The sequence below is a fragment of the Buteo buteo genome, chromosome 1, assembly GCF_964188355.1.
Source record: "Buteo buteo chromosome 1, bButBut1.hap1.1, whole genome shotgun sequence".
NCBI classification, from domain to species: Eukaryota; Metazoa; Chordata; class Aves; order Accipitriformes; family Accipitridae; genus Buteo; species Buteo buteo.
The window spans coordinates 53,487,019-53,509,072 of record NC_134171.1 but is presented as its reverse complement, the minus strand read 5'-3'; the positions used below and the strand labels follow the sequence as shown (position 1 = coordinate 53,509,072).

Sequence of the window (22,054 nt, the reverse complement as noted above, 5' to 3'; positions counted from 1 at the left end):
CACAAATAATAATGGCTTCTGAAGAGCATTTCTCTCAAATGATAGCTAACAGCAAAAACACCTGGTAGACTTATTTCAGCAGTAAGACATGTCCTCAGGCTAAGGAAAGCAAGGGAAAAAAAATTGAAGGCAGTACAAATTGGGTTCTTGTAAAACTACCTTCCTCTTTATGCTAAAAGAAAAACAGGTGGCAAATTGAAGGACTCAAACCTATTTGGCAGGAACTCAAAAAATGGCACTAGAAAACCAACTCTGATTCAATTTGAATGGTTAGCAATCTTAAATGCCTAAGTGAGGTATTTCCTAACTCATAATGTCCATTGTTATGCATTATGTTTCCCAGAATTGATTCTAATATTACATAAATGCATGCCACCCCTCTCAAGTGTATGCTTCCCCTGAAGCACAGCAGTTACTCATTCCACAAAGCTCATCTTTATCCCCTTATACTGGATAATATTTTTCTTCATGAGGGATCCCCTCTTGTGAGGTCTCACCTTTTGTCCATATTCAGCACCCCGCCCAAATCATAGGGGAGTTTCTTTCAAGGGAAAGAGTCCATGCTGTCGGATAAAGGCTGACTTGTACTAGGTAATCATCATCAGGGCAAAGCAGGACAGGAGAATCTCTACAAAACCTCCTTTGGTACCCTGCAGATACGTTCTTTGCTAAAGAGAGCAAGAGAAGTCAGAGAGCGGGAATGAAGTTATTGCTGAGCTAACTGAACAGGCATAGAGTAGGATATGCAATAAAACCAAATACAGAGTTGTGCACACAGTGAGTGACAGAGGAGACATTCAGAGTTACCAGAAGCACTCAAAGCACTCCATCCTGTTGATGAGGTCAGGAACCAGTTGACGTCAATAGCTACAGCGTCCAAAATTGTGTACTTGGACCCATCTGTCTCCATCACCATGCTAAAATCTTGCCTTATATTTGCAAGGAGGAAGCATGGGGGAAAACCCCCAGCACTTCAGCCTTCTCCAACAGCAGGAGGTTGTGAACTAAATCATCAACACCGACTGGTTTTCCCTAAATCCTTACTTTGACTGCTGTAATCAGAGTTTCCTGTGAGCAATTTCCAGTTATTTAATCCCACACCATCCATAACAAAATTATAAACTGATCTGGGCTGTCAACTGCAACAGCAGCAGTTTTCATCAGGTCAGACATCAAAACAAATTAATGTCATTTGAAGTTTTAATAATCAGCAGTTTCTATGTTTTAAAGTTCAAGTGTAGATGTGTCAATGGAAGAAAATACTCTCACAGAGGAGTTACTCAACTGGCCAGAGAGTATCATGTTCCCTCTGACATAAGAGGGATGGTGATACTTTTATCCAGAGAGATATTGCAAGAATTCAGGTCTCCAAGATTTAAGTGCAAACCTCAAGGAAACCATCTTTAAGTTTTCACACTGAAAGTGAATTGCATTTCTAGACACATACACAAAATTTGTTCTTTCAGTCAATAAAACTACTCATCTGTATTTTGTTCATCAGCTCAATTATTTTAGTCAATAGTTCAGAATAGACAGTTTTACAAAACTACCCAAAAAAGGACCTGCTCTGAGGTACTGATCTGTAGCTTAAGAGTTCAGTAATTGCATATTGCAAAGAGAGATAAGTGGATAGAGCATCTCTACAGCTTTTTCAGAGCAAGGGGTAGTAAAACACCACCACCACATACCTAATATGCAAAGACTCCTCATCCCCAGGTGCTACTATACCACTTGATTTAGCCCTATAGTTTTAGGTATGGACATTGACTGGCTGGTCAAAGGTCTGTTTCTAATCTAGCTCTCAGGTTGTCATACAAACATCTCTGCTAGCCAGTTCTCTTATGGCTAACAATCACTGGCTAATGCATCTTTGAGAGAAAGCAGAAAGTTGGCTGCGAAAGGTCAATTGTCTCCTCCAAGCAAGTCAATGTTTCTTCCCTTCTGGTAACAACAGTCTGAAGACTCAACACTGCTGGGTGCTGAGCAGCAACGCACATCAACATAGGCTGAGCCTTAAGCAAGAGTCATCTTATGGAGACAACTTATATGCCCAAAAATACATTTTTGCTCAAGTGTTTTTGCAGTGCCAAGGCTTGGGTTCTTAGCATTTACAGGATTATGCTCGATCTGCACAATAGCAAAATAATTTAGTTTACAAATTGAATCTCTCAAAGGAGATTCACGTAAGCTCCTGCCACAATGACTTTTGCTTATAGCCAGTTGCCAAAATATGACAGCTGGAAAGTGAAGAGAATAGACTGGCATCCATAGCTGACAAAAGCTGTAATTTAATAAGCATTCAGTGGCAGTTTTCACAGCTTAGTACACTGACAGACATGTTCTAGCAAGTCTGGCTTCAGCACTTCTACACTGTGCTGTCCCCAGGTATCTGCCCCCACTGTTGTGCCAGCAGCCCCAGCTCCCGCAGCCAAGCCTGCTGGGCTGAGTGAGCCTCTGCTGCACCAGTCCCACCTACTATCCCTGCTTCGGGCACTGATGGAGGAAGAGTGTCATACGTGGAGTTGGCTTTGAGCTCTGACATGGAGATGCAACCACAGGTTTTGTTCTGCCAACCTTCTTCAACCAGTGATTACCACTGACAGGGGGGTGGGGGCCAGTTCACGTACAAGAAAAGCGTTAGGTATTACATGAGTTTATTTCCATTTTAGGGAACTGCCAATGTTTTGGGTTCCCCCCCCCCAATACATTAAGAAAAGATTTAAAGACGACAGGAACTCAGGCTGCTAGATAGGATGCAATGCTGCTGCCTGCTCTCCAACTGCTACTGCTTCCTTTGCGAGGTTGATTGGGTCCCCTGATCACTAGCTACATTACATTTGATCAAGCCATGAATCCAGACAATCAGTCCCTCACAAAGAACTAGTACATTGTCCCCTGAGGGCTGAGCATACACTGCTTGTCAGAATACATATTTGGGGGGATGCCTTTTCATTCCTGAATGATTGCTAACAAGCCACCTTAGACACTAGGCAGAGAACACTCTTATTTGGTCTGAACTCAAAATACTGTGATTTGAGGAGGAGCTGCAAAAAGCCTACAGGAAACCAGAGAAGTTACTCTACCAAGATGTCTTTGAAGTTTAAAGCTTTACAAGCCTTCCGTTTCCCTATCAGTCTAATAAAAGCAAGCCCAACCAAACTTGCACAAGCTCTCTGGCTTGTACATCTCCACGTTTTTCTTGCTTGCTTTTCTTTTTGTTTTTTTCCTCCCTTTAAATGCATTCAGTAGAAGAAAAACAGAACAGCACAGAAGGAATTGCTTTGCTACATGAGCAAGTTGGAGAAAAGCAATCCCATTAGTCTACCTCTCCACGTCCCTCACAACACCAACCTAAGTCTAGAACCACAAAGAGCAGAGGTAGAAATCACTGGTAAGGGAGCCTCACTCTCGCCCCCAAAAAACCCCAACAATTTTGGCCTCTTACTTCACAGGAAAGAAAGGTTTCACTTACCAGCTGCATTGGACTTGGAACTACGTCTGGCTTGTCATGTATAAGATGTACATTAGAAAGAAAAAGCTTTAGTAGCAGATGTACTGTAAACTTTGAGATTAAGCTGCTCTGTCTGGCAGAGGGAGCATTTCCACAGCAAAGGTGCTTTTTTTAAGCATTCTGAACAAAAATGTTCTATAGCTAGAGTTTCCACCAAGGTGGTACAATCTTTTTAAATAACAAAACCACATCTTTGTGTCTGCATTTTTCACATTTACAGCATTTTGCTTTCACTCTACAGAATTCCTTTTTTACAGTCTCAAATGCTATTACTACCAATAGAACATCATACTTAACAGAGACACTGTGATCATTTTCCCCATAGGTTTAATAAATTTTGGGTATAAGAATATCTAAAGATGACCCAATTACATTAAAAACCACAAATGCTTAACAAACAGGGAGTTTTACCCTCCTGAAATTGATACGCTCTCCCTTAATCCAGGCTTCGCATCTAAATCACTATTCAAGCCTTCAAAAGAACAATGAAATAATTAACACAAAATAAATGTTTCTGTTGCCTTCCCATGGTAAGTACTTCACATTGTTCAATCACTTGTTAGGGGAAGAACTAGATACCACATTAGGTCATCCCTTAATATAGACCAGGGTAAGCCAAACTTTCATGTCCAGTTAACATGCAAACCATTTGACCTTTCCAACAGGACTACTAAAGACCTGGCAAGATCCACTTTTTAGCCTATGGGACTTCACACAAGGCATTACATTTTACTTCAGGGCTTTGTTACAGGCACAGCTGACAGCAATTGTGAGAGTTCATACTTTCAAATACTTTCAACAACCAGATGCCATATTCTCTTGCATTTACTTCTACTAAGCTTAGCTGTTTAAGGTGAAGTTTCTAATGCAAGACTAACTCAGAAAGAGATAGAACTATAATAGTAATTATCCATAATAGAAAAACATTATGGACTGTTCTACTTGAAATTTTCCAGCCTACGTTAAAAGAAAAAACACCAGTCTTGTAAGGAATGCATAGCATCTTCCTGTTCCGAGTGGGGACTCAACACTTGGTACATCTTGGAGCTTGATAGTATATAGGCAGAACAGTCACCCAAGTGTCACAGAGTTATTAATTTCACTCCAAGTTTTTTTTGATTGTAAACCACTGAAAACTACTGTTTTCCCTGCTAAGTAAAAATAAGGGACTGACAGCAGAAGTCTCTGTGCTCTGTGGTCCCTAACTATACTTTACACCAAAACTACTGAGCATATTCCATTGGTGCAGCACTTACTCATCTGCTTTGAGAGTGTACATCATCATACGGTCTTCAATTTATAACATGTTATTTTGTCCCCCTGTTACCTCTCTACTTGGGTCAGCATACACAAGAGATTATGTGGCAGGAACTGCACTGGTGTCTCAAAGTGACAAAAGATGAAAAGCTACTGTGTGTGGCATACCAACCCATTAACTGACAGTGTTGAAAGGCAAGTGATGAATGAAGCAGAGAAATGTAAAAAGAGGGTGGAAATACGCCTGTGCAGTGCTACACAAGTCATTTAAAACAGACTTTTTACAGCCTGTCCAGCAAGGGTGGTTTTCACTCCCCAACTTGAAACCTTCGGTCTGTTCTGCAGGAGTGTTTAGTGGCCACGGGCACATGCAGCCAGCTGGTACTTAAGTAGCGGTCAGTCACAGAGTAGTACCTGCACCTCCTCACAGCTCTATCAAACTTAACAGCATCCACGTTTTGTTTCTCTGCCTCTGTTGCCTCTTCCTACTTTCCCCAGATCTTCATTTCTGTATGTAGCTAGTTCCAAGTAAGTCATTAGAGAGGCTGCTCTTACAGCCCAAACATAGCACAAGCTCCTAACGCCTTCTTTCTTTTTCTTCCTCTTAAGAAGATGAGACTGAATTGCTATGACATAGCATTACCAGTATGACCATGCTCCTGAAGAAAATTCTTTCAACAGTTCCTGGAAGCAAACGTCATTACAAACCTGATCTACCAGCAAACTTGTCTGACAAGACCATGATAGCCCTAATCTAGACCTGTATAGCCCACAATCACCTACTGACATATTTACAGCAGTAGCTTCTCTGCATTTAAACCAGGCTAGCTGAGTTAGTGACACTCAACATCTTACCCATCAGCTCTGTCTTCAGCATCACACATCAGAGCAGCAGGACAGTAAAACTCCTTAAGACAAGTAAGGCTTTAAGTCAACATGGTAACTGAAGCTACTTGCACCTCAAAGGACTCTGTGCCAAAAGTTCATAGCCTTTTTCTTTCCCTCATGTCAATTCTTCTAAAGATAGTACCTCTCTCTGCAAATTCAGCTTGAGGACCTCATATAGCAAGGGAACACGAACAGACACTTTGTCATATTTTTCCCTACTTTTACTGCCCTGAAGACTGGAGTCATTCAAAGACTCATGTAATACCAGCCTTAGCAGTGGCCTCCTTTCCTTCTGTCTCTATTCTTCTAACAGCTACCTATGGAAGTAAACAGACTTCTAGTTCTTATATTTGTTCAAGCAAACCTCAGCCTCAATTTTTTTTCTTTTTGACCACTGGCAGGAGGAATATCACCTTTCCCATATTTCCACTGCTTTAGGCACAGGAGAGTCAGTTTTCTCTCACACTTTCCCTCACATTGATAACATATGAAATCTATTCTTAAAAAGTCAAAACAAATGGGGGGGGGGGGAGCCAACAATGTTATCTCCTGGCTCCATACCAAAGCCAAACAAACAAACCTTTCAACACCATGTCTCTTCTCACAATGCCTTCTGATAGCTATCGGCCAATGAATAATGAGAAAAACAGTTACACTAAAAATAGCATCTCCAAATGGTGGGGAAGTCGACAGAAGTTGTCAGCCCTCCAGGGCCAGATACTCGTAAAGAAAACATGCCTAATTTTTTTTCAGTTACTATTCAATAAATGGTCCTGCTTTTTGGCCTCTGGAAGGACTGCCAATTTTGCATCTGCTCTGAACATCTAATCAGAGTTTATTTTTTCACTACATCTGTCTTTGAGAAGTGGACACTGCAAACAAATACTTTAGTTTTTCCATCATGAAATATTTAGCTTGTACTCCTCATGCTGTAACTGTCACTTATAAGGGGAAAAAGAGTTACCAGCATTTTTAAATGTAAAAAGAATATGCTCACACATCATATCAGATATCCCCCAGCTACAAGCTATTTGGTTGCTTTTTCCCCCCAGTACAGCCAGCTTCACTTTTGGGGGAATGACATCAGTAGAGGAACTATTTTAAAATAAGTTAGCTTCCTACTTGGTCTGAGAAGGTTGTCTGACAAATAAGGTCATGAACAGATGAGATGCAGACACTTCTCTTCTGCCTCTTCTCCCCTATGCCCCCCCTTCTTTCCAAACCCACTCCAATGATGGTCTGTCTTGCTTTAAACTGCATAGTGGAACAGGCAAGGGAAGGAAAACAAATGGTCAGGGGAAACATAGCCCGCTTCCCAATTTTCAGCACAAAAAGGTTAAACAGCAGTGGGAAAAGAGGCAATCAGGAAATTACGTCTGTACCAACCGATCTCTCTTTCCATCTTCAAGTTAAGCTGAAGAGCTCTCTAAAGGAGGTTGTTGCTTGCAGGCAACTACCCAAACTCTGACACCCTAACCAGCACTCTTAGGACTTTCAGAAAACTCGCTCATATTAAACCACTTGTGCAGCTGGGAGCTTTATAATTGACCGTATTCCACTTGGTTCCCAAAGAAAAACCTCTGCTCTTTCAGGACTCAGAGCAGAGAGGATACAGACTAGCACTAGTAGCTCGTTTGTCATTCTCAGTATTTTATTTTTTTTTTCAGTAAACCACATCTTGTAAACAGAATTAAACAGATCAGAATAGCACTTCGTGCTTTGTGTCTTAGTTAATCCCATCCATTTCATAAGCACTGATAGCTTCTGTAAAACACGGCATTTGTTGCCCTAGGTGCAGGATCCACAGGTAAGCGCTGTGACCTCTGCTGGTATCTCTGACCCCGTGCCAGGAAGCTGCAGTAGTGGAACACATCTTCAGCCGTATTTTGTGCAAACCATCACAACTCCGTAGCAAATCAAACCAGCACAGCAATGCCAGCAGCTGCCAGTTAGGGCTTAGTTAGTAGCTCTCAGTAGCTTCCAGGATGCAGCATAAAGTTACCAACACAATTATCACTGGCCAGGCCACAGTTGTTCTAGTGTTTCTCTCCTATTTCACATGCTTGCTTGAAAGACCACTTCCTCAGTCTCCCACTGCAGTAACTTATTTCATACTTACACAAAACTTGATTTTACTGGAAATGACACATATGGCTTAATAAAATAATTCACACAAACACAAGGGCAAGAGGCTTAGCCAGACTCCAGTCAATCAAAGCTGACGTGCTCTAGGTCCATTCAAAGCATCATTCTCCTTTTTTCTCTTCCCATTAACATTATTTTCACAGATGTTAAAGACTTTAAAATAGCTTGCTTCCAAATATTAACAAGGCCAGACGCCAACCCCCTGAATAAGCAAACACTATGCAAAACCAACCATACATGCTCCATCCATGCGGACAACTTGCTGGGTAACCATGTATGTACCTGAGCAGGAAGGAAAGAAAATAGGAGAGCAGAGGAGACGACTCCTCTGATAGTGAGCTCCCGATACCAGCACAAAGGATGCCAGTGTGCTCACATGGGATGAATAGTGAGCAGCTGATGTGCTGCACCTGCATTCCTCACTTCATCCCAAGGTGGGCTGCTCTTCCACCTACTCCCTGGGTGTACTGCTTGCTGACAGATTCATTATCGTCAGTCTTCCATCAACTATAAGCTTGCAACAACAACACAGAAAAACATACTTGAAACAGATGAAATAATGAAAACTGAAAAACTGCAAAGAGAAGTGGCTATTTATAAGAGGTGCTATTTAAAAGGGGTTTGGGTTTTTTTCTTTGTTTGGTTTGGGTTTTTTTGAAGAGGCAAAGTGACCAGTGAAGCAGGAAGAAGGGGGGGGGGGGGGGGGGGCGTGTGAAGAAACACACTAAAAGAAGTTGCAGTAGAAAAACAGAGCTGTCAGTCAGGCCAAGTATTTCAGGAAGACTGTATTCCATTTTATTCTTACAGTAGGAGAAAGACAAACAGCGAAACATCTTCTGAAGGAAGATGGCTAGAGTTCCCAGCAGGATTGAAGAAAAAAAGTAACTTTTAAATACAAGAAAATTTCCTGTTGTATTTACATTAGGTGGGAGGGTATATATTGCACACAGGCTACATTACTGTTCAAACTACAGTTTCACTTCAGTATTTCCTTGTTCCTAGTGGTAAATACTGCAGTAAAACAGAGACAAGCACTGTTTAGAGACTGTGCCACAAAAATTTTATAGGCTACAATTTAGAACAAATATCCAAACCTCTCACAGGTCATCACAACATAACGAATACACCGTCAATACCAAACACTATTTATTTCAATCTGCAGAGGAGGACAGCAGTTTTGACAATTCTAATGCTACAGTCGTGCTTACTGAATTTATTCTTATTATGTTAATTAAGCATTGGGAACTAACCAACTCCCCAAAAAGTAAAGCAAATATAAAGTTAGTTCAAGCTCTAAAAAGTGTGTATTATTTTGAAAGCTACTGTGTTCCACGTAAACAACATAGACCATGTTGTAGATATCATTAACCCCAAATTCTGTAAACGTAATACTTAGCATGCCCAAAAGCCACTCCAGAAATCCTACCTAGCTGTGTGTTTGCATTACTTTATCTCCAAAACTGCATTTCTTTATTCTAATTCAGCAGAGGAAACAAACTCTTGCACAAACGAATCTAGAAGGCAAAGATCTATTGAGTGTAGACCAATGTTATTCCCAAACTGGACCTATCCTTAGCATCAGTAAGATTTATCCAAGACCACATATCTACATGGATATCAGCAATAGCAGATCACTTATTATTGGCAAACGTGATTAAAAACAAAATAATTCAGCTGCAATTATTTTGGTCTGATAGTCTTTTTTGACCCAGCTGGTGTTTAACAGAACATCCTGCAAATTGGAAATGAGTTTTGTTCGGAAATAATTGAGAAACAAGGAGGATCCATGATATAGTTCTTGCAGTGTAGCCAGCAAAGTGTTGGGACAATGCCTCCCGCATCTACCAGGTACAGATGGAGATGCCTATTAAGTACCTGACTTTTCAGTGGCCTGTGTTGATTCAGAAGCAACCAATTAATTCATATGAAGACAATCGCATTATGGCAAACGTCATTTCACATGGCTACATATATTACAGATAGATGGATAGATATTAAGCTTTTTCTTCTGTAAGGAAAAAGTCTGAATCTTAGTCATCTCCTACAATACCTACTTTACAATTTACACTAAATTACAATTAACCTTGCATCTCAGTAATCTGTTCTTATCTGCTCTAGGTTTCCATTTTTTTCAGTTTTGCATTGAAACATAGGTCTTGAATGAATAAGGAAAACAGCCGTTTCATTAATTAATGTAAAACGCCATGAGGAAAAAGTAAGAACAGCAACTCAGAATAATCTAAGTTTGCACACCTCGGCCCCAGTAATTTCGGCCTTCTTCACTGCAGGCTAACCAATCTCTCGCTACCCAAGTACCACTACAGAATAAACTACCTGGAAGCCCTACAGTACAGTTACATGTGGTGGCCTGAGCCACTAACACTTGGCTGTCATTAGAAGATGGAGATCTACCACCTCAGCCCACCCTTTATTCCTGGCTGAAGGGTAAAGATCAAATTGTTTTACCTGCAGAGCAGCTTTCTTCCCACTGACCCCCCTTTCACGAGAGCCATACCCCCCACACACACTCAAATCACCCCTCCCACGCCGCAGCAGCTTGCCGATGTTGGATTCTTGACCTACTGTGTAATGGCACGCCGCAGGGCTCAGGCAGGTGCCTTTGCAAGGTAAGGAGGAGGACTCTGAAAAGCCACCCCGCTGAAGTCCAGCCAGATACAAGCATACGTAACAAGTACTGCACGCATTTTTGTTGTACTGATTTATGCCACTAACTATAAGGCTATATCCCCAACATCACATATATTACTTACCATGGCATGTGTACAGATGTATAAGTATGCATAGCAACTTTAAAGCACCAAGAGCCATTTTAAGTGACAGCCATAACTCTGCAATAACTGTTGCAATTGGTTTTGATGTTGCAACTAGTCTACAGTCTACTAGTTTACAAAAAATCAAATGTTACTGCTACACCTAGCATTAATGTTATCCTGCTACCCTTAGCTGACTTTAAGAATTTCAACTGAAGAACACGTAACAGGCTCATTTTACCTTGCAGAGGCAACAAGGAATATTCCCATTTAAACTGCATTCTGTACAAAGCCAAATGACTTACTAAAAAACTTTCTTCCAAGGAACCATATGAGATCTTAATTTGTTTAAATCATTAGTAAAAAGAGATTAACTTTTCAGATAAACAGCTTTTGAAACCAGTGTATTTTCTGTGCTTCATAAACTGTACTTTATTTGAATTTAATTTAAGGAGTTTAAACTACAGCAGGAAATTAGCCCTCAGCAACACAGCCAGATTCATCCTCAGCATCTAGAGGACAAATCAAAAACAAAACAAAACCAAAAAAGCCCTCCTTGCCAAAGAACATAATTCTGCTGTCTCATTACTGTTTTGCTAAAATAATTTAATTAGCAGTCCTCAGATACAGGAAGGCATTTATACTTCATCAGGAAAAAAAAGGGCTGGGGAAGGGAGTGAATGGTACGCGCTGTTCTAGCATACCAGGAACACGGTGTTGAATTCTTCCAGCTATCGGGCCAAAGCTGGATTGGCATACCAGAACTAAGCACTTTTTTTGATCCAAAGAAGGGGGGGGGGTGGGGGTGGGGGTGGCACCAGGCAGTCTAATATTTGCATACTCTTAACTGCAAATAAGAAAAAACAGTTCAGTTGAGGAGCAGTGCTGAGGTATAATAGGTGAATTGGATATTGTGCTTCCCCCTCCCATACACAAAGTCCTAAAACCACCCCAGTCCCCATCTTTCCTTATGTTCTGCGCTTGTGGGCGCTGACACCTGTCATTAGGGAATCCCGTAACTGAGGCTTTTATACGTAGCTATTTAGGCCAATTCCCCTAGGCTACTCCATGCGACAGCATATTTGATTCCTGCAATAAAGTAGTAGTCTAGGCTAATTTCAACATATGCTTCCTCTTTAGAAACTTTTAGATGGGAAGCTTGCTTACAGCAGGACTGCACAGGACTGCACTCTAGGTCTCCAGGACAGCAGAGGCCCCTACAAAAAAAGTACTACCCTTTCCTAAAACTAGTTGTATATTATGGTTTACTGCCTACAGCGCTTAATTGCTCATCAGTACCTTGCACAACTACCCTACGCAGGCAAGAGCCTATGCTTTTGCATATCCTTGTCATGAGAGCACTTCTACCATCAAATCAGAAGAGTGCTATCTGCTTCCCTAGTTCAAATTTCTCATTAGTGGAGGAGTAACCAGCTACTGAACAAGAAACTGAATTAGAGTTTAGCTGGAAAATCCCCAGAATTTGGGAATAAACTGCTTCCCAACCCCTTTCTGGCTCAGATATCAGCTGTATTCATCTGCACACAGGCATTTCTACAACTCTCCAGTCCATTTTAGCCATATAAAAATAATTTCGCAGAGCTAAACTATATTTTAACTTCACCAGCATAATCCGCAGGTGGATAGGATAAGCCAAGTCTAAATGAACTTGCAGAGTTTGAATTGCTAGTTGAGATTAGCTAAAAATATTGCCATGATGCATAAACCCAAATAGAAACCTGCTCCATCTCCCAGGGCAGTATCAATTCTGCAGTCCCAACAGGTGTAAAAAATAATTCATCTTTGTCACTAAACTATACGAATATGCAGGAGGGGGAGGAGACCTGTCAACAGAGAAGGGGCCATTTGTACATAAATGCTTCCATGCTGCAAACCAAATAAATTTAAAGGTGCCAGGGTATAGAGCCATCAGAAGCCAGTTTCTTCACCCAGAGATTTCCAGTGATCCTATAAATTCAGTACTGCAAAGTTTGTCCCTACATTTTATGTGTGAAGTGCTTCAGCTATCTGAGGAAGGCTTTGAAACTCAGCCCACATTGAAAGACAAGCCTTCCCTGAAAAGGTGGTTTTAAAGTAGGAAACTAGTTAGATAGTGCCTGGGTACAAAGATCACATTTGTTTTGACTTAGTTCCTCAAATCCTTTGAATACTAGTTCAGAGCACATACTCTATAAAACGCTCATGAGAAACTGGTACGTTCACTCAGGCACATATTGATGAACTGCTATTTACAACTACTGTCATTTAAGTGCCTTTTTGTTGTAAACAGTGGGATTTGCAAGAACAGACACCAGAAGGTCCTCAAGCTGCTGAATAAACAAGGGTAACATGAGTGATTTTTCCCCGCTGCCTCCCATTTGAACTGGGCTCAGCCCCGCACAGAAAATTGCCTGTTTCCTGCCAGCCTCCAACCTCTGCATCTCTGTTTTCTGGGTGGGAGCAGGGAGGAGAATTCAAGGGTGGTTTCTTTTGTTTGTTGCATAAATAAATGCAGATAAAACAACCATTTCAAATGAATGCATCCTTCCTAAGACAATTTAGTTGGAGCTTTCAGATGATAAAGAAGATTTATTTTCCCAGGTCCCCCCCTGCCCCCAACAGCCCTCCATGCCACAGGGCAAGGTGAGCCCCAGCTTCTGTAATTAATGGCTCTGCATACTTATGTCAAAGCCTAAAGGTTGCAGGTCAGCCACAGCATAACAGATAACCACATGCAGGAAAAGAGGCAAATGCACTTACCCGAGAGATAGACAGAGGCACGTTGAAATCCTTGCCCCCTTGAAGTCTGAAACCCCAAGGAGCCGGGCCGACCAAAGACACGCTGTAGTTGCTCATGATTTTTAGTATTCAAGGATCAAATCCAAAGAACTGATGCCTGTGGAGGAGGATTAGGGTATTAATTTAAAGATGATAAAAACAAAAGGCACTGTCTACCATTCTGAAAGCCTTCCTTCTTTGTCTGTGTTCCCCTCCATAGTATAAAAACAGCCAAAAAAAACAAACCAGGTCTGTTGTTAGTTGTGCTTTTATTCTGCATGTGTTGTTTTCCTCCATAGCTCAGGAGGAAACATAACTAGGGAACCGGTAACATGAACTCAGGACACTGAGAACTTCTAATGCTGAGATGTTTGACAACTACATCTTACTAACAAAACACTGTGTGGGGGGGAAAAAACACACCCAACATTAAAGCTCATCTTAAAAAAAGTTGATGTTGAGACAAGCGTGAATTGACAGTATCCCTTAAATCCAAGTATGGAAGAAATTAGCACTACTGGCACATTCATTTTGAACAAAATGAATTTCATATGCTGCCATGTCATCAGCTCAAAGCTTGTTTCTAAACACATTATGTCTTGGCAGTTTCAAAATGATGTCAAAACATCACAACTTTGAAGTTAATCAGAAGAAAATAAAATCCCTGCGACTTTTTTATTTTTCTAGCATAGCTTCATATTGGTAGAACAATGCTACAGACAAAACAGATATTAAAACCAACCCTCAAATGAAAGCTGTGAACTAAAGCGAAATAGCCCCGGCCACAGCTCGGTGCTGAAGAAGCAAAACCCAAGCATCTCCCTCCCCACAAATGTGGGCGACAAATTACCTTTAAAAGGCAACCGAGGCACTTAATTGCCGCTCAGCGTCAAAGGTAAGGGCTTCAGTTTCACCTCGGGTAAGTAACATTACAATGACATCTTAGGTAGTCGATGCTGTCTATTTTTGTATGGTTGAAGCCAGGCAGGAGCACACCAGGGCGGGCTGGTGTAAGACTACACCGGGGCACAGCCAGATTCCATACTCGTATAGGGACATTTAAGGTGGACCTTCAGCCGAGCAGAAGCAAGCAGACTGCAAACCCCACCGAGCTCCACAAAGCTGAGATTTTACCTGTTCATACACTGCAGGGGGGGGGGGGGGGGGCTGCGCTTTTTTTTTTTTTTTTTTGAAGGCAGTAGATTTTTGCAAACGCAGCCCGCCCTCACAGACCATCAGAACGGGGCTGTCACACAGCCCCCGCCGGTGCAGGGGTGGCCATTTTAACACACGTTTCGGGGTTCCCCTCTGTTTCAGGGTTCCCCTCCCAGAGCCGCAGCGATCCGCTGCTCAGACTTGTTTCCAAACCAAACAGCAAACTTTATCCACACCGACGGCCACCCAGGGAACCAGAACAGAGCTGCTCGCGCTGGGCAGGACAAGATGCATATTGGGAAGCAGAATTCGGAGCTGGTAAGAGAGGTGCCTGGGTACCTGGGCAGCTCCTGACATGCCCCTGCACGTTGGCATCCAGCGAAGAGGCAGCTCTGACCCCAGGTGCTGACTCAACCCCCCCTTGAAAGTCTCAACGAGCACCTATGTACAGAGGGGGAAAGACATGCCGCTGAGTTTTCATGTGGCTGAAGAGGAAGAAGAGAAACAAAAAGCCTCCACCAAGTTTGAGCTAGGACTCTCAGGGGGCTCGCTCACCGCTAAAGCGAGAACTCCAAGTCGTTTAATTGCTCTGCGCACTGAATTCCTTACAAAAAGAGGATTTTAATTAGTCACAGATTCCCTTCCATGTAAAAACACGAATTCTTTTCATTCCCTCTAAATGAAATCCACTGCAGTGACAGGTCACTATAAATTAGAGACCACAGAAAAGCAAACCACATCTAGTGACCAGCACACATACAGTTCATCAGCACAGGAAGAAAGCGCTACCTGTCAGTTGAAGATGAAGCACTTGTGTAGCGCTTTTTTTTTTTTTAACTGAGTAAAAGCTAGTTAACAGACCTAGGAAAAGATTAAGTTACAGTAGAAAAGGATACTGTTCTTTTTTCATTTGTAGCAACTACAAATGGAAGGGAAGAGACTGCATGCTGAAATGCCACACATCACACTCAGCATCACTCATCTTTCCTTTCTCATCCCCTCGATTCTGCCATGTCTGCATCTCTCGGCTTACAGATACAGAGATAGAGGCAGGAACGGCAGACAAAGGAGATCCATTCAAAGTTTAATTTAACAAATTTCTTCAAATATACTAGAGCAACATCCAAGAGAAAGCATTGCAAGCCGCTAACCCTGCTTCATGTGGGGAGCATTACACAAACCAACCAGCTAAGGGTGAGATTGTGCAACTTCCATTTAGATGATCAAACGCTTGGGGGATCTACTTCTGGAGGGGGGAATTTCAAAACCCAGGCAGAAACGCTCTCCTTCACCACTGCCCCCCGGGGCACAGACCCGCGGGGACCCAGGAGTGGCTACCGGGCCCCCTGCCCCCCTCCCCGCCCCGGGTGGAGTGGCTGTGCCTGGGGGGGGGGAGGGGGGGGACCGCGAGCACAAGCCCCCGTACCCCCCAGCACCCCCACCAAAACCCTCCAAGCGCCCCGGGACGAGGAGCCCCACGGCTACCGCGGGCTGGGGGAGCAGACAGCCCCACGGCGCGCTGGGTCTCGGTCCAAGGCGTCCCCGCGGCCCCAGGAGCACCCCGGCGTGCAGCCCCACGGGTGCCACAAAGCCTGGGGACCGAGGCACCCCAGCACGCCCGGCCGCGGGGCAAGGAGCCCCACAGGTGCCCCACGGCCGCGGGGCAAGGCACCCCACGGGGCGCTCCGAGGCGCCGGCCCCGGGGCCGGGCGCTGCCCGCCGCGCTCCCCGCCCCCCCCCCGCGACACCGGGGCACCGCCGACAGCCCCGGCCCAGCGCCCCCCGCCCACCACAAACCGCACGCCCCGCTTGAACAGAAATTAAATTCAAAGCAAATAAAAAATAAGCACCGTGAAGCTTGAAAAAACCCGTCCAACCTGCTGGCTTTTCGCTTCACACACCCCCCCTTTTTTTTTGTGTGTGTGTGTCTCTCTCCTCCCCCCCCCCCCCCCCCACGCCGCGGCCCGGCCGCCACTCACCCACCCAGCCCGGCGGTGCGGTGCAGGTCGCGGAGAGTCTCGGACACCCGCGGCGCGTCTGGGAGGCGGCGGGTCCGTCCCCCCGCTCTTGTTTTCACTTCCGTCTGCCGCCGCTCCTCCCCCGGCCCGGCCCGGCCCGGCCCGGCCCGGCAGCGACAGGACGGGGCGGCGGTGGGGAGCGGGGCAGGGGCTGGAAAGGCTCGGAAGCACCGTTCACGGGCCGTCCCAATTTATTTTTTTTTTGGTGTTTTTTTGTGTGTTTTGTTTTGTGTTGGTTTTGGGTTTTGTTTTTTTTTTAATAGGGAAGTGCACACTTTTTTTCCCCGTTGCTTTACACACAAATAACTCAAGGCGCACCTGTGATACGCAAGGGCGAGCGGGGAGGGGGTGCCGGCTCTCCGTGTGCTGAGGGAAGGGGCTGCTGTGCTGGGCGGGGGGTAAGCAGAGGGGCCGGGCCCCCAAAGTGCCCCCCCAGGCAGCCCCCACTGTATCAAATGTACAGACTCTTCAGTACAGCCCCACATATGCTGCCACAGCTGCAGGGGCAGCCTGCGGCAGACCTTGCAAACAGAGGGAGTTTGATTTATTTAATGCGGAGTAACACGAGGACTGACAGGGATGTACACTCGCCTCCTGCAGTACATCAAAGTGGGGAACAGCAGCGAGGCAGAAGAGCTGTTCGAGCTAAAAGACAAGGCTGGCACAAGAACAAATGGGTGTAAAGTGGCCATGAATAAATTCAGCTCAGAAACTAGAAGGGGTCGCCAGCAAGGAGGAAAGGGAGGTTTCTGGCAGGGCCTCTCCATAGAAGTGGGTCCAAGAAATCAAACTGGTTCTAAAGTGATGCTTGGTCAGATTACATTATAAAATCCGCTTGCCTGCGAGCAGAAGTATTGAACAGGGAGGCTCTCCGTTTGACAATCCACAAGCTCGCTGGGTCTGGAGCAGGACAGAGTCTCCAGGAGAGTGGGCTGCTGCACTCAACGGGAGGAATGGGCTGAAGATGAAGCGAAAGCACTTCAGTTTCGTCTTTAGCTGCGCCTCACAGCTAGGTGAGGCTTGAGGCTCCTGTCATATTTCACACGCATTAAAAGTTATTACAAGTAAAAGTGGCTGTGAAAGAAAGGCGCATCTACTTAACTGTACCATTAGCACTGTAATTCAAAGGATTTCAATCCCCTCTTCAAGTATGCATATACTGTGGAGAAAGAGTGCAGAAGAAAGCTTTAAACTCTTATTTATCACCAGCCAACACAACACGCAGTCCTTATCATGGATGGCCCTGCCTCACCCTTCTGTCCCCATTTAGGAAGGTGGCACTGTCCTTTGCTTTGGTTGTCACCTGCATAGCCGGGGTTTGAGTTTGGCCCTGCTGTGCCCGTGCCCACACAGGCTACCCTGAGCGGGAGCCCCCAGGCTGGAGGTGATGCTGGGGTAGGAGACCCCAACCCCAGACACATGGGTGAGCATGAAACTAGGGCCTGTCCAGTCCTCCGAGCCCTAGTTACGTGAACCTTAACAGGGATATTTTATCTTTGTCCCGCTGAGCTGTGTGTCTTCTCAGTTGCTGTGGCTAGGACAAATGCATCTCAAACTGCATCTCAAAAATAAAAGCCACACTAATGTAGCCGAACCACTCTTCCGGAAATCTATCTTCTTTACTGTGCTCTTTTCCTATTAAGTATCTCTAATCAGGCAAAACTGAAAATCCCCATTACGCACACAGACTCTCTCACATGATTTTAATTCATGGAGGTAAAAATTCCCCAGCACAGGGATCTTTCATTGTGTCACAACGGCCTTAGGTCACTGCCATGCTGTTTTATTATAGTAGAAAAAGCTCCAGGACCCCACTCCCTGATGTGACTCACATGACATCTCCGAGGTCAGCGTGTCCCTATGCTGACTGCTTGGGTAGCAATCTGCTCTCAGCTCACCAGAGCGCACAGCCTGTGGTCCTGCTTGATTTTGCACTTAGCCTGGAATACCGGCTGGACACATTAGTAAAAAACATCCTTTTCCACTTCAGTTCTCCAAAAGCCTTCAGCTTTTCTTGCTGGAGGAGTAGCTTGCCCGAGCTATCTGCACATGCGGCATCTCAAGACCACGTTACATTAATTCATCAGGACCGAAGGAGAACTTGCAGAGACACTTTTGCTGGTAGGCGTTGCAGCAAGTTTCAGCCTTGGCGAGCGCGCGTGCACTCTGCACCATACCCACCCATAGCACCCAGGCCAGTGCCGCTCCCAGCTCAAAGCTGGCAGTCTCCTCTTTAAGTCCATCATCGCTTCTCTGTAGCGTGATCAGTTTGTGACAAATTAATCTGTTTTCCTTTGCCTCCAGAGACAGGGCACAGACATTAGAGGCAACTTGTTAGTTCGAGATCTCTCCATTCTTGGTCACTTTTCAAATATTCTCCTCTTTGAGAAAAAGCTTTTCATTAGAGATGAATACTGAAATAAGAGATAGCGAGTTGAGCAAGAAACCTCAGCAGCAGCCAGAACTGTGGCCTGCCTGTTCTTCCTACCACCACCGGATTTTAGACAGAGCTTGCATTTTTCCCTCTGAACAAGGAAGGAAGGAGTCTGGAAATTAATTAAATGCAGTAGTCAGCTAGCCAAGCAGATACAGCCTATCTCAAAATTACTCAGGCACTTAAGTCTTGTTTAAATGCTAATGACATGCCTCAGGTGCCAGATAATGGGCACTGCAAAACTCGACAGAGAATATCACCTGCGGTTGCGAAGTACAAAAAGGCACTCGTAAATGGAAAAAGCAGCCCATAAATTATGAATAGAGTAACAATGCAGAGTAAAATGATTCCCAATTAAGCAGCAGTTAATCTAACATTAGCTTTCTGTGTGCTAAGGCGCTGAACTATGAGCTATGCTTTTCCTGCACTGCTACTTTCGCTTTTGCTTTTCTTCCACAGGTAAAGCTAATGCAAATATTTACAGTCAGTGTATAGCTGGAGTTCAGCATAAAGTAACCCTCTCTCTAAAGAGGTTAATGTGAATATTGTCTATAGCCTAGCAGCTTATTTCCACTTCCAAGATAGCTCTCTGGCCAAACAGTGAAATAAATTAGGTATGTTCTAAGTGTTTCTGGGAAGCAGAGGCTCCAGTCAGCTTTTGACAGGGCAAGCTGTTATGCTTCGGTCACGGTGAAGCCCAAACTGCCTCGAACTGGTATCACAGAAGCCCTTTTATTTGTCTGTTTGTTTGGTGTTTTCTGGTTTTATTTTGTTGTTTGTTTTTTATTTCTTTTTCCTGTCCCTGGTTTGGAAAGATACCCAGTGCTGAATTACATCCTCTCTCATACATCCTGTCCACCACAGTAACTCCAGTTAGCCAAAAGATCAGCTTTGTCAGCCAAAAAAACCCATGGTCAAGTTTAGTCTACTTGTCACCTCTTTTTTTCTCCTCTTAGAGCCCTGTTCTTCCTCCGGCTGTGCTGACCGTCTTCATTTTCCATCAGCCCGTTTTTCCACCAGGCGTGTTTTCTCGCATTACTGGTTCTGTAGCTGTCGTCCTCACTGCCTGCAGTTCACTCTCCATGTCGGGGGTCAGGCCAGTTTTTAAGCCCATGGCTTTCATCAGATCGAAACATTAACAGCGTTGATCTTCCCACTTCAGATAGTTAGCCATTAAGGCTCTTAATGTTATAAACGGATTTATGGTCCTTTTTGTAACCCGATTTCTTCTTTATTTTAGCTTATCAAGCCTTCTTTAATTTTTCTTTATCGGTGCATGTCTTTTTAAAGAAAAAGTAATATTTACTAATAAAATACTCCTTATTTATAATGTCTCCCAGAATCTTAGTAAATTGTGTAAACAAAGGAAATAAGTTTATGTTATTACTGGCCTCCTTTGTAGTGACTGAGCGGATGCATCCGGAGCCTGGTCATTCATGGAGCAGCTGTAAGCTAGGCAAATCTGGTTTATTCCCTCCTTGTTGGGCAAAAGAAGGACCACCTGTGCAGAGGCCACGGCCCATGCTACAGGTTAAACATTTCCTCACCACGAGTCCAAATCAATGAAACAGCAACTAAATCTTTTGATTCTGGGGAACATGAGAAGCCTTTTAAGGAACTCCAGGTTAGACACTTACCACGTTAAACATGGCCCATTTTAGGAACTGAAACCAATCTGAAGCTTCTCAGTACATCACAGCCTGGACAGCTTCATTTTCAGCCCCGCTGTGAAGCATTAGCCTCATTTTACAGATGGTGACCACAGGCAATAAACATTTATATATGGGAGGAATCAACTGTCAGATAAAGAATTGAAACCAGTTCTTCCAAATTCCTGCACAGTTCCTAACTACTGGATTACCCTACCCCAGGCTGACATAGCCCTTTCTGCTTCTTCAACCACAGCGATGCATGGGAAGGAAAAAAATTTAAAAAAAAAATAAATCAGACTTCATGTTTACCATTCTTGACAGAGCCAAGAATGTTACAGGAGTAACGCCTTCAATCACCTCTTACCTCTTGAAGTGAGCCGCCTGCTTAAATTTCCTTTTCCTTAACGGCAGTGAATGGTTAATGCAGAAATCTGTGGCTTGGTGTGGTTTAATTACAGTCCATCAGCTCCGCAGGAAGGGCTTTCCGAGTGATGTCTTTGAGCTACATTTGACATACACCACAAACACTAATTAAGTAGGGTTTGGCAGGTAAACAGCCAAACTTTCAGAGTGATCCTTGCAGTTATTTATATTAATTAAAGTCATGGGAGAAGAGGTGCAGCTTCAGCTACAATCTTCTATGTAATATATTGCCTTAGCGAGGGAGGGAGTGGGTGCAAGCTGTGGCACGAATTGCGCTTTGCCTGGCAGGTCAGGAGCAGCCCAGCATGCAGGTTTGGACAGACGTCGCAGGAGGGGAGCAGGCAGCTCCCCTGCCTTATTCCTACCAGCACCACTAATTCGCACGGCCTTCTCACAAGGCAGGTCTGTTCTGCAGTTCAGGCACAGGCGCTTGGTATGTGCTGTTTGGGGCACAGCCACCACCACCCCATGTCACCTTCACCAAGTCAAATCACTTCAGCCAGTTCACTTAACAGAACCAGTACAAAAATGAACGTAGCCCAAACTAGTGAAATCCCAGTGCATCAATAGGTCTAACAATACATTTGCAAGCATATGGAAATAAACTAAGGAGGAAAAAAATCAACATCGCTTTCCTGTTGTGTTGACTTAACTGACCTGGATTTTATAACTATTTAAGTAAATCCCTACAAAAACCTCTGTGTGCAGAGAAACCTCTCTAGGCCTTTTTAACCACCTCTAGAGTTACAGCTCTCTGGGAAAAAAAAAAAAAAAAAAAAAATCAAACCAACCATGAGAGCAGTAAGATCTGAGAACACGTCAAGGAGATCTTATTTTAGCTGCTGCCCACAGAAAATACTAAAGCAGCTAATAGCTATTCCCACAGTAAATAAAATACGTCTAACCTTTACTGACAGATGAGAATGGGGAGGGAAAAAAAAACCCCAAAACACCAGACTAGCTTATATTTATACATTTTAAGAATTTGGACCAAATTTGCACACACCAGCACCGTGTTTATG

At 44.0% G+C, this 22,054-nt stretch overlaps 1 protein-coding gene across 3 annotated transcripts in view; it reads right to left on the bottom strand.

The window, feature by feature from the left end:
• The window catches only part of LOC142032288 (PDZ and LIM domain protein 5-like), an 85,002-nt gene extending 68,387 nt beyond the window's left edge, over nucleotides 1-16,615 (bottom strand). For 2 of the 3 annotated variants that reach the window (XM_075030801.1, XM_075030811.1), the window contains exons 1-2: nucleotides 16,485-16,614; nucleotides 13,333-13,468 (exon numbers count right to left, since the gene is read on the bottom strand). In XM_075030801.1, coding sequence (XP_074886902.1) covers nucleotides 13,333-13,428 — 96 coding nt within the window. In that variant the 5' untranslated portion in view covers nucleotides 13,429-13,468; nucleotides 16,485-16,614. Of the gene's footprint in view, nucleotides 1-13,332; nucleotides 13,469-16,484 lie in introns of all 3 variants that reach the window. The other variant, XM_075030790.1, reaches the window with a different exon arrangement.
• Between the last annotated feature and the right edge of the window lie 5,439 nt (nucleotides 16,616-22,054).